Source organism: Lucilia cuprina, chromosome 6, assembly GCF_022045245.1.
Source record: "Lucilia cuprina isolate Lc7/37 chromosome 6, ASM2204524v1, whole genome shotgun sequence".
NCBI lineage: Eukaryota > Metazoa > Arthropoda > Insecta > Diptera > Calliphoridae > Lucilia > Lucilia cuprina.
Genome location: NC_060954.1, coordinates 63,441,708 through 63,455,898, shown reverse-complemented (window position 1 = coordinate 63,455,898; position 14,191 = coordinate 63,441,708). Strand labels below are relative to the sequence as shown.

The following is a 14,191-nucleotide window of genomic DNA, read 5'->3' as shown; positions in this document are numbered from 1 at the left end:
ATAAAAAACAACAAAATTAAAGAAAAACAAATTTTAATTTATTTATTTTATAATCTTTGAACAATCAACCATCGACATACACAGATACAAGTACGTTGTACATATACAACATCAATAGAGAGTTAAATTTAAATATTAAAAAATTCAACATTAATAAAATTATTATCTTTGTTTATTTAAAAAAAAAAACCCATACACTCAAACACACGAATTAAAAACAAATAAAAACGAGGCTAATAATTCAATATTTGCATATTTTCTTGCTAATTTTTGTACAACTTAAAAGTACTTTTTATTATTGTGCGATCATGCTGTACTTAAAGTTCCACGAATATTTGTGCTTAGTGCTGTCTATATACTTATGTATGTATATGTATAATTTTATTAGAGGTGTACAAATTTTACAGTTAACTAACGCTTAAATTTATCAAAGGGTTTTAAAATTCCCCTACAAACATTGTTTTCTAAACATAGAATGAATAAGCTTTAAGGGTTTCTAAAGTAGGGGAGATATTCAGACAATAATATCAATGAAATTCGATTGATCGGATACTGGTAATGTCTGTATAAAACTTTGTTAAAAATTAAGTTTTCAATTTAAATTTCAACTGTTGTTGTCTTGGTATTTAAATAGTTTTCAAACAAACATTTCTATTGTAGTTAAATAAATGTTTACTTATAAATAAATACAAATATATTTCAGAGATGGAAATTTTAGTATTATTGTATATATTACTGACAAGAAAATACATTCTTTTTATCTACATACTTCGATCAGTAATTATAGGCTTTTAAAAAATTATTAAAAATTATATCTATTTGAATCTATCCAAATTAAAAACTAAATATGGTGCAACATTGTTCTAAATTTAATCACAGGAGTTTTGTTTCTATCGTCATTGCTGACTTTTTTAACCTTTAAAATTTTTGGATACAATTTCAAGATCTATTTTCCAACCCTGATGCATGTATATATAACATATAAATATCAATACAATACATGTACTTCAAATACAAAAAATACTTTATGTACATACATATGTTCAATATAATCATAATGTATGTATTTTTATATGATTATGCAAATAAAATTTGTTAATATCACGGGATTATTTTTTTATAAAATAAATTGGAAAATCAAATATTAAGGAAAGTTATTTAGACATTGTAAATTGTGTTTTTGTTAAAGGATCTTGTGACAATTTAAGGAAAGTTATTTAGACATTGTAAAATGTGTTTTTGTTAAAGGATCTTGTGACAAATGAGAGCAAAGTCTGTTTTTAATAAATTCATATATTTTATTAGATCTTTTTCAAAATTTAAATTATAAATTAAATTTCTCGGTTTATTTAATTTTCTTAGTATTTTATCTTAAATGTAACAAATAAAATAATAAACACTGAGGTGTTGAAAATGTCTGACAAATTCTTAAATAATTTTAAATATATTTTTTGCGTCTAAGTTAGAATAAATAGACATATATATATACCAGTATAAAAACATATACATACATTCATGCTTAAATGTGACTTGTTCTTAATCATTTTTAAAGTCTTAAGTGGTATTTACTGTTTTTATCATTGTTTTGAAAAAACATGAACAAAATATATTAAAGTTATGGATATTTTGAAGGTAAAGAGCCAGACCAAACAAAACAAATAAGTTTTGTAATTAAAATACAAGTACAAACTGAACTTATAAGTAAAATAATAAATAAAGACAATTATTGTAACACACAACTTGCTCCAAAGGCAGTAGAAGTTTGCTCGTACGCATACGTTTTCTGAAGTGAAGATAAGATAAAGTGCATTATTTAGTTTAATTTAATTCCAAAATAAAAAAGAACAGTTAACCAAGACCACAACTCTTACAAAGTTTAGACAAAAATTGAGAACAGTCAATAAATAACAAGTAAGAGTGTTATATTCGACTATGCCGAATATTATATACCAACCGTATACAATAAATGGAATGCTCTCCTATAAACATTAGATTGATATTATTATTTGATTTTGTCTTGTAAGAAACTTACTTCTGTGTACCGAATTTCATAGCTATACTCGCATTTTGAAGTCAGTAGTGAGTGAGAAAAATTTTCTGAGGGGTACCTTACATGTGGGGGAGGTTGTATTGGTGTTAATTATGGACCGATTCTCAAAAAATTGGTAGATAGATTTCTGCTCGAAAGAAACTTACTTATATAGAAACTCGTATTTTTAAGCCAGTAATGGGCGTTAAAGTTACAGTTATGACTTGTAAAGCTGTTTTTCGGGCGCCACTTTTTAATACCAAATTGAACCCTATATTTTTGTGGGTCTGTGATATATATTGATGTGTTACAAATGGAATGACATAATCAATATACCCTCATCTTTTTTAAAGGTGGGTATAAAACACTTACATATATTCATACTAACTACGTTACACATACATGAGTATTTATTTTTTCACCTTAAAGAAGAAATCAAAAATTATTACAAAAAATATATCATTCTTTTAACAAACAAACAAAAACGTAGCAATTTTTATAGATAGCGAACGTGTGATGCAATGTCTAAACCCCAATATGTTCGACTAAAATTATGAGTACATACTTCAAAAAGTAAACAAAGGGAACAGCAACAACAAACACCAACCGAAACTAAAGATATGCTGACAATTAATCTTTTACTTACTACTATGTAATACTACATATCAGCAGGTAGAAATTTTAAACGAAACAAAAAAAACAATATTTGTTCATTTATTTTTCTTTTCGTTTAAAATTTTTATTAATCTTTTATTAAAAAAAATTAAACGAAGATAAATCGTTGTTTTTTTGTGAAGGAAACACATACACATAAATATGCATGTATTTTGTGTTTTTAAATTCAAATTAAATATTTAACATTTTAACATTAATTGTGATTTATAAATTACAAAAATGAGTGATGATATGTTTACACCGACTTTGCAAACATATCATATTTATATATCACAAATAATACGTCTTACTTGTCTTGATCAAACATTGAAATGAAACAGTTCTATTGTGTATGGAATATATTTCATTTGATTCGGAAAATCGTATTCTTCTATTCTGTTCTATTATTTTCTTGTGTTACAAATGTAATGAAGAAATTAATATTGCACTCTACCTTTAGCAAAGAATTAAAAATTTCAAACATACTATTAATTGTTTTACACTTGTAAATGTTTTCATTTAATTAGCACATTTCAAATTGACTCCGCATGTATTACTTGCGTTTTTTTTTTGTTTTCTTTATAAATTTAACATTTTCAACGAACTCGAACAAATTTCTTGTTAATTCTTCAATCAATCACTCAATACATTGTCTGAACTCTTTCCATGCAAAAACGATTGAAAAATAAAATAATAAAACAAAAAACCAAAACTATTCTAAATACAAGTGGGAATGTTTGTATGTAAAGTCCATAAAATACATAAAGCAAAAACCAATATCGCATCAGTTGGCGATTCGATTTAGTATTAATATCACGTCTTAACAAGAGTGAACTATGGGACGTGTAATGGCGCACACAAACACAAACTCATTTGTAATCGCAATCACAAATACAAATTTAAATCAAATGATGTTTGAGTGTGATTTACTAGTCAAACTCGAACGTACTTACATACATATGTATCTACGTAAATATTTAAATTTTCAGTAGTTTAGAGCATGGCTCAACAACAAAGAAAACTTTAAATACGTATGAACAAATACATCTATCTATAAGTAGTACTAGCAACTCGGTATTGTTTGTATGCAATTATACCTGGTTCAATCAACTAATTAAATCTGCACTTTTATGCATTCAAGAGATACACAAATTTAATAATAAATGAAAAAAGTAACAACCAAGTGATTAAAACTAAAATTAAACAAAACTTACTTTTGCCCTTAACAAATTCTGTGTGTTGATCCTCTATGTGATGGTGAGTATTGGGTTGGGCGGCTAAAGATGAGAGTAAATGTTGTGACGAGGAGGTACGTTGGCGATGGGCTGATTGTGTTTTTTGACTGTTGTTATTACGTTTACGTTGCCCTCTGTCCTCTGTGTTGGCTCCGTTGTTATGATTGTTGCTGTTGCGGCCATTGCGTATGCGTTCTGCTTGAAGGGAACTGAAATTGTGTGTGAGTACGATCAGTAGGAGTAGTGAAGCTCCAAACCAATTGAATCCTTTCATTGTCAAAACTAAGGCTAACAGTTTAATAACACCAACGTCATTATATATTTCAAGTTTAACGTTTAACGCGCGACTAACTGAACGTGTGAGCGAACAAGATATTAAGTGTATGTATGAGAGTTGTATGCAATAAACTCGTACTGGAAACTGACACTTCTTTAAGATTTTCGTGTTTAAATTTGCAAATTTTTACGTCATTTGTAGATGTTTTAAATTTTGTATGTTAATTTTTTATTTTGCTTATACAGTTGCACTTTTTGAATCTTTTCTATTCTATTTTTGTTTTCTTAAACTCTATTCATATTTGTATTTTAATTTTCAAACTTGAATTTAAATGATCGTAAAACTTTGATTTTGCTTGGCAAAAACTGTTTTATTTTATTTGTTTGCGATTTTTCATATATGTAGTGATTTCCAGACAAACTAGTTATTTTGTTACGATTTTGTTGGTTTTTTTGTTTTACTGTTTATTTAAATATTTTTTTTTGCCACATTCCTAAAACACTCACTCGCAATATTAAAATCGTATTGATTTTAATAGTTATTTAATTATACATTTTCATTTTTATATTGTTAAATTTTGATTTCTCTAAATATGTTATTATAAGAATTCCACTAAAGGCCGTTAATAATCCGTTCATGTATTTTATTTTCTTCCATACGAAGTGTGCTTTAAAACGTTGAATACGAAACTAAAGTTTATCTTAAAAATACAAAAGTAACTACCAACGCTATTTTCGAACCGTATACAAATACACGAAAAACAAAATATTCATACAGTCAGACAGACCAACTAGCAAACTGACTGACTCTCTTTAGATATTTGACTCTCTTTCGTATTGTATTGTGTTTTGTTTTTGTCTACCACTCACTACATTTTAACCACCTTTTTGAACAAAATGTGTTGCACAGCATTGTTGTTAGTAAGCGCAATTTTGGTCTGTATTGAGTTTGCGCCCAGGTATTTCCAGGTAGTCTTGTTCGTATCTCTTGTATTTTTAGAAACTACAGAAAAAGTAAAATCTCTTCATTTTATAATAAAAAAAAAACAGGTCGGAGAGACCAGATTTTACTCTCACCTGTTATTGAAATTTATCTGGATTTGTTGAGATAAATTTTCTTAAATTTTATATTAAACGTGGGTTTTGTTTATTTTTATATTTAATGTTTTTTCTTTTTTGAGTAGCAAAAATCTTTAGCTAAATAGAAAAACTGTAAATTTGATAAGCTACAATGAATTTTGATTTAAAATGTACTATTTCAATATTAAATATTATATTATAAGATTTAGAACGATTAGTATCCATTACAATTATGTATGAATATAATTTGTAGCAATTTTAAATTTTATTTCGAAAATCCTTTTAATTTTATTTTCAAATTTTACTTTAAAAAATAAGCTATATTTTATAATATTAATGAAATCGTCATTAAAAAATTGGTCTATAAATTTAACTTGACTCAGTCGCTTCAAATTGTAATAACACCAATGCATATTCCCGGGTATTTTATGTAAAATATAAAACTGTGTCTCAGTGTTGGAAAATCTGAAATCCGAATTACTGCTACAGATTATAGCTTTAAAATTTAAAGTCTCTGAAGTGAAAAACCAATAATTTTTCGAAAATGTTATTGATCAAAGAATATATGCATATATTTATGTATATGTATGCTAGTCAATACAATGTAATTTTTAATTAATACCTTTGACATTTTATTACTTTTTAGCAAAATTAAACCAGATTCAGGTGTTAATAGATTTCTCATATAAATTGAAATTTAATTTTGATTTATTGTTGAACGACATTCAGCAATTTTGGAACCGAATATCATCTTCATGACAACCTTATAAAGGAAAAACTATTTAAGTTAATCTATAAAATATCGTACATAATACACTAATTACCTAAAAATGGCAGCGGAACTTTAAGGAAATTATATTTTAATTACTTAAATCCCCTTTTCATTTACAAATTTATAAACTTGATAAAAAACATAAATTTTTACCTGATGTACGAATAAATATTATTTTTTATCAATTCGATTTGGTCAAAATTTAGTTTTATCTATTCATTAAATTTTGATTCAGTAAAACAACCTCAATAAGCTTTAAAAAACCATTAACATCGTAACATTAAGCCAAGAACTCAATAAATTAGCAAAATATGTACATATGTACGTATGTATGTATGTATGTATGTATGTATGTATGTATGTATGTATGTATGTATGTATGTATGTATGTATGTATGTATGTATAGGAAAAATTAGCAGATATTAAATATATTTATTATTAAAAAGCTAAATGAATAAAACTGGGCAAGAAAGTTCCATAAAATATAATACAACACATGAAATAAATTATTTAATTATTTAAATATAAAGTATAAGCAAACATTTTACATTTTAGATATTGTTGTTTAGAAAATTTCAGATGCAGTATTTAAGTAATTTTAATAACTTTCATTTAGAAATGTTATAATTATGTAATTTGATATATTTTAATTATCAAATTTTCAAAACAAATATATAAATTTTAGAATGTCTCATTAAAATGAAAATTTTTGAAACTAATAGAACTATCTATTAGTACATACATACATATATATACGAGTTATTTGAATTCGAAACAAATTTCAATAAATGAAAGTCATATCAATTCGCATATGAACATGTATTTGTAAAACTTTTTAAGTTTTTTGCTGTTAAAAATTTCAATTGTTGGTTGGTTGATGATTGTATGTATTTGTTTACAAAACCATTAAAAAGTCACACTTAAAATCTGATGGTTTTTTCTTCTTCTTGGAAACTTAAAGCTATGAAAAACAAAACCAAGAAACTCTGTGTGTATGGTTAAGTATCTGTGAGTGAGTGAATGGGGTTTATTAACATTTCAGCGTGTTCGTTAGTATGTATGATGTCGTTGTATGTTTTGTATGACGTTTTCTGTTTGTTTTTATTTCTCGTATGCATGTACTGAAGTGTTTATTTTACAATATTTATATGTTTTTGTTGTTTTGTTTTAAGTGTATTTTTGTTTTTGTTTTTTTTTTTTTCATCAGAAAACAACAACGTATGCCAAAAATCAACAAATAGTTGTTAAAACATGAAACCGGCTTGCTAAAATTGAAATACATTTGTACGCATGCGCATTAGAGCTTTTATTTTAACACCACCATCGTCGTCGTCGCCACTCACTCCAGATGACAAAAAGACCGACAGACAGCCAAACAAAATACAAACAAAAACGAAAACAATCGTTAACAAAAAAATAACTTCAAAATACAGAACGAACAGAATTGAAAGAAGAGCGAACGAAAAGTTTTCGAAACGATTTGTTTAATTCAACGGAAAAAATTGTCAACACACGAGTTTAGGGCAAGAGGGAAATAATTTTTAAATTCTGTATAAAAATTTGTCACAATTAGTTTTAATTGCTAAGCGGATTTAAGAGGTTTTATTTATATGTATTTACATTCGCTTTTGATTTCAATTTCAGTTTTTAACTTGAACAATCTTAAATAAGTATTTGTCTGATTTTTTATCAACAGGTTTTTTTAATATTTGTTTGCGTGTGCTTTACACATATCGGGCATGTGTTTCCTAAGGTCATTAAAGGGTTTGTATTTGCTGATGTTTTGTCTTAAACTTTGCGACAACATGTACATATATATTTACTTAAACCCATTAGGGGAATCATTTCTAAGCCCTTTAAAAGATTACATAGCACGAGTACTCTCAGTTAAAAGTTCTCAATAATAGGATTTTTCAAATATAATTTAAATTTTTAACTTAATGAATAGCCAAAATTAAATTTCTTACGAAAAATTCATTTGCTGAAGTTTTTTATTTGATGCAATCATATAAGTTGAGTGTAAACTAATTTTTAACATAAAATTTTGCTGACTTTTGTTTCTTCCCCACTTTTAAGAATTTATACATATGTATGTATTTTGATAAACAAATTTTGCACTTATTTTTTGCTGTTGTTCTTTGAGTTTCGTTCACACCTTAGTTGACCATTTCGAATTCCAGCATATCAATGATGATGATTACAATTTCTATTAATGTTCGTTTAATATTTAAGATTGAATTTTTTGAAGGCGTAACAAAAGATAGTTTTTACAAAAAGAAAATGGACAAAATTTCTTTTGTGAAGTTCAAGTGGTTGTTGGATTTAATAACAATAGACGATGTACTCGAACAAGCCAACCACTTGAGTTTCACGCCATACACAGCGGGATACAAGTACAAGCAGCAACAGCAGCAAAAGTATCTGTAGCAACAGGCAAAGAGCAAGCTAAGTATATTTATATATAATACAAAATCAATGTTGGAAGAAATATTTTTAAGAATACTATAGAGGAGTATGGATTTTTGGCATTGACTTTTGTTTTTAACTGATGAGCGCTAAAACTAAAAGCGATAACATTTGTTTGTGTTATTAGTATTGTTGTTGTTGTTTTTGTTGCATTGCTCTTTTGTTTTCAAGTGTTGTACATTTTAGTTACGCCGATGTTCATTATACTGAGCTCAAGCAGATGCGCCAAAGGATTCTTAAGATTTAGTATTTGTTTGTTTTCTCTTTCTATTCGTGGTGATGCTATTGTTGTTGTTGTTTTGTATAAGTTCACAAGTACAAAACCATTAGACATCGTAGTATTATATTTTCATTTGTTCTTTCTTGGGAATTCCAAAAATGATCAGGTTTAAATGTTTTTGTTTTCTTTTTTCATATTTGTTGTTCTTGTTACCTGCTTGTTTTGCTTGTACTTTTCAGAATTTTGTTTCGAAGTATGGATAGATGACAGACAACCTGTATGCATTATAGCAACAATGCTGCTGAAATGGACTGAGATGGGACGAACCCATATTTCGTTCTGTGGACAGGTGAGGTAAGTGAGGTTGTAGTTTTAAAAGAAATTTGAGATTTTCAAGAAAGATTTAAGAAGAAGAAGGATAAAAGTTTAATCATTAATTTTAGTTATTCGAGAGCCTATACAGATTTATGACAATAAGGTACTTGACATTATTTTTTGTATTCGCATTCAATATGAAGACACATACACACATATATGCATATGTACATCAATAAATACATATACAGTTTTTTGTGTAAGCAACATCTTTATGGCTTTTGTATTAGTTAATGGTTAAATAATTAATTTTCAAGTAACCAACTAAATCGATTTTTTGCAGAAATTCCTACCATTACGGTAAGGACGAAAAACAAATTTAATGTTAACATTAAATCCTTGTAATACGTAACAACAACTGTGTAAGAAACAAAACCAAAAGTCAAAAGGCATTCGGTTAGCAATTGTAAATGGAGGTTACAATAAACATTAAATGGACTTTAAGTTGTATTTAAATAGACAGAAACTATTATTTTTTATTTAAGTGCAATTATATAGGTAGTTAATTGCAACATCTATGTATTAAAGTTTTATTAGAAAATATTTCTTAAATTCAACAGTTATTTGTTAAAAGTTTCTAAAATATTCGAAAGTTAACATCAACAAAACTTTAGAATGTAAATAAATAAATACATATTTATGTTTTAGCTTTCTATATGATGACTATCATTAAGCTTAAGTTCGATTTGTTTTTGGACTTCATCTTCATTTTTAGTTATCATCATAATATATGATCATTAAGATGAATTTCAGAAGAAGATTAAGTTGCTTGTAAAATACCAAGAATCCATCCATATTGCTTAAAAATGCCGCTTACTTTTTTAGTTTTGTATTTTTTGTTTATTTATTTTTGTTTTTTCTTGAGTTTACATTTAAACGTTACATAAAGTTCAGCTCAGAGTTGTTGTAAATTATAAACTCTTTTCTTTATATTTGTGTTCATGAAAAACAAAAAACCAACAACATCATCGTAAGAAAAAAAAATAAAAAGAGTTATTGCACGTTATTATCACGAAGTAGATGATTGTAATGATCATTACGTTAATGTTGACGATCATTATAATGGCAATCCTTAGTAAGTAAATCTTCCAAGTAAATACATGTTTGTATGAGTGTGTAAATTTACCCAGCAGTTCGGAAAGACTCAATGCGTCCAAAAATATGAAAAGTCATTTCCTCTAAAGTTTAACTACCATTTCGTCACGAATGTACACTTTGTAAACAAGAGTTAAGACATTCGTCACCTTACAGTTCAATTTACAGTTTTCAACTTTCGCAAAAATGTTTAGTGCCATGCCTCCTTCAACAATCTTTCTTACTGTCTCTTTTTAATGTTACCTTGATTATATCAATTGTATCTACCGGGAACCGGTAGGGTAGAGTTTTGTACCTTGTCTTATCCCTGTTATTGAAGAGATCACCTCGGGGTGCACCAAAGTCGCGAGAAGAGAATGTCGGTTAAAAGACTGATGTACGGTAAAGTCTATAATTCGAAATAAGTACAGTGCTGGTCCGAACAGATAAACCACAGAGGAGTGACTAAGCATTATAAATGCAATGGTGCAACTGGGTTGAATGTTGATGGATGAACGGTGTCTTATATAAGTGATACTATTCACTATTCATAATACGAATACGTCTTTAGATGCTGTTGCCGACTAAATAGAGGCAACTGGACAACAATGATCAGATATCTCGAATATTTGAGCATAGTGTTTGTAGATGGACCGGTAGAACAACTCCACCGTAGTGTAAGAAGAACAAAGGGCGGTGGTGAGTCATTTATTCAGCTCACCAATTGTCTTGTCTATTTGTAATCTATGCAGTGACGATTGACTTCCAATATAACAAGTTTAACAAATATGTAGTTCAAGACTATCCTGCCGAACTGCTGGGTAATGTGTACGATTTTGTTGTATTGGTTGATTATAGTTATAAAGATCCATGCATACGTATTCCATCCAAGTGTTTATCAAATGTTTCGTCGTCAGTAATGCATTTGCTGTAAATTAAATAACAACAATAAGTACCACAAATACATTACCAACTCCAGCAATTTGAAAAAATCAGAACAGGCGTCCCTTTTCGAACATGGTATTTATGTATTTATTTGTAAACTGAATATTTCTAAGGATCATAAAAAATTGGGTTAATCTGTAGGCCAAATTTTAAAACTGTCAAATAACTATAGCTCTTATTTTAATTGACATCAAAATTTCTCCCTCTTATGAGGTAGAAAATATAGAGTCCCCTATTTTTGTCGTTGTATATTTGTAACATTATTATAATCATATAGTAGAGAATCCTGTACATTTGATCTGAGGTGGGGATGGAATCATCATTGTTTTTAGCAGCATCAACAAACATTTAAGGTTGTATGTTATATTTATGCATGTGATTGTTTCTGAATCGTCTATATATTTAGTAAATATATGTGTGTTTGTAACTATTTAAGTTCGGGTAAATTTTTATTATGTTTTTAAGTGCTTACATAGTGCTCGTGGCATAACGATGCTTGAGCTTGAAATATGTATACCTTCACTTCTTCCTTTTCGTAATGATCATCAACATCATCTTAACTTTTAATATGCTACATACATATATACGTGAGTATATACGTACATTCATATATACTCAAGTATACTTACTTATGTACGTAGACAATTTACATAAAGATTACAACACGATAAACGTGGTCAAGTTCTAGATATTGTGCTTTCTGTACAGATCTTCATTGTCGTGTACATGTGTTAACTTTTTATTCGTATTCCAGCACTGTTGAGGTTGCAGGGACCAAATATTGATGTTTGTTTGTCAAACTGTTCGAATGGGTGAGTCTGACTGACTGAGCGGCGGGTTAGTTGCCTGACTGACTGAATAGCTGAGATGGTTTGTTGTTTTTCTGATTTGGCTAAAATCATGTTTAATCCACATCAACCATTACATCCACTACCAAAGACTTGAGGTCGTTTGGAGATTTTGTTATGGCATCATTGCGAGTGTGTATTAGAGAGAATGTATGTAGTTTGTGTTTTTGCATTTTCCTGTGCATCTTTCTTTTGCCATTTTCTTTAAGTAGCATTTACATATGTACATTTGTATGTATATATCTTCATTGTTGTATAAGTAAAAATTTAATGTTAAGCCAAGGTATTTATAATGTGTTAATATTGCTTTTTATTAGTTTGAATCCGCAACCAAGAACCACATTCTCAAGGTTGTTGATACGAGTACTTTGGAATTTATTTGTTTTAAATTGATGTTCAGTTTTTCTTCTTGAGGTAACAGCAATGCTGATCCTTTATTTAAAGTTTTTTAATGTTTTTCTCTGAATGCTGGGCTTTTACTTTTGATCATCATCATTAATTACATTCGGGCTTAAAGTAAAAAAGGCTAAAAAATAAAAAAAATCAGTCACAGTAACAAATTAGCACGATTTACTTCATTTTGTTTTTAGTTGAACTTATGCTTTTTCTCAACTATTGTTTAAAGACGCTGCGATAGCACGACTTTCGCAGAGTTAGTTTTTACCTTTTTTTGGCTGTGGTCATCATTTAACAAGACATTTTAGGCCCTTTAGGAATCATACCATAAAAGAAGTTGCTTTTTCAGTTGTTATCTAGAGTTTGGCATCGCTTTGAAATTTTTAACTACAACACGAACAAAAAAACGGAGCTTAGTGAAAAAAGTAAGTTTCTCCAGCCATTCTGTTTATGTTTCTTATTGTATTTGTGGTTGTTGGAATCCTTAGTAAGCTTCTTGATTTACCGCTGGAATGCTGTTTATTGTTTGCTATTGCAACCTTAGCATTTATGCATTTAAGGCCTCATGCTGTGGTTGTCATCTTTGGTTTCTTTTTACACCAAGATTAAGTAGAAGGTCTACTCCTTCTTCTGCTTCTTTTTTTTTTGATGATCTTAGCAGCAAAACAAAAAAAATAAAAAGTACTCAGTCTTCAACGACAAACAAACATAAGTTTCTACAAGTTTTATCTGTGGCATATTTGAAATGCACTGCGAGAAAAATTACATTTAAATAACATTAAACTATTTTTTAGTTGGTTTATAGTTATCATCTGTGTTGACCCATCGAAACTACGCCAAGTTTTTACTATCTATCAATATTTTTTCTCTGTGTAAATTTTGTTAAGTGACATACATGAAATTCATGTTTAACATTGTTATTGGACCCGTAGCTTAAGTTTTTTTTTATTGCCAACTTGTATACATCTAGACATACAAAATTTTTTAACGAAAATAATATAAGGAATAAAAATCTTTTGCTTTTGTGCAAAATAACTTCATGTTTGTTAAAAGATAATTGTTGTCGCTACAAAAAAAAAGAAAAACATATAAAATACAGATATAAAAATCCAAAAATACTTGCACATCCAACGAATTATTATCTTGTTGGCGGTCATTTTTAAACATTCTTTTACAGAAGTTTACTAAACACATAAATATACAAAAATATTTATGGGTATACATACACCCAACAAACATTAGGTTAAATTCTCTCAATTACTCATATTTAAATTCAATTTTTGTATTGTGTGTATTTCAAAAACTAGATAGAAAAGCATCCATTTGTGTTTAAAGAGCTGTAAGTATCAATTTTACACATTCTTCAAATCGTTTTCAAAGGTTTCACATGTAAGGGAACACTAATTTATTATTATTATTAAACCTAAGTGCTTGTTGGGTAATAATATTTTTTCCTTAGAAAATTAGAAGAAACCGATAAACCTTTAGGGGGTTTGCTTAACAAATGATTTGAATATTCACGAAGACCGCAACGAATCTCATTTGAAACCTGTTTAAACTCGCAGCACTCAATCTATCCGCATCACACATAATTAACGTAACATCAAATCGAAAAAAAAACTAAATTATAAAGAATCATTTATAATTTGATAAAATCAAAAATTAGAATTAACAAAGCCTAAAAACAAAACAAAAAACGATAATAATAATTTAAACAAAAAGATTTTAAAGACCTTTAGGTAAAAGGGCTGTTTGAAAGTCAAACAGATGATGAAGTTACAGACAATCATGCAACATCTAATCAAACCTTTCTTTTTTTA

The 14,191-nt window shown here is 28.1% G+C and overlaps 1 protein-coding gene across 2 annotated transcripts in view; it reads right to left on the bottom strand.

The window, feature by feature from the left end:
- LOC111687210 (epidermal growth factor receptor) overlaps nucleotides 1-14,191 on the bottom strand; it is a 53,346-nt gene that overhangs the window by 12,940 nt on the left and 26,215 nt on the right. Inside the window, exon 1 of one of the 2 annotated variants that reach the window (XM_023449636.2) lies at nucleotides 3,898-4,985. The exons of the other annotated variant lie outside the window; for it this stretch is intronic. Coding sequence (XP_023305404.2) covers nucleotides 3,898-4,192 — 295 coding nt within the window. The 5' untranslated portion in view covers nucleotides 4,193-4,985. Of the gene's footprint in view, nucleotides 1-3,897; nucleotides 4,986-14,191 lie in introns of those variants that run through there. 2 annotated transcript variants of the gene reach the window in all.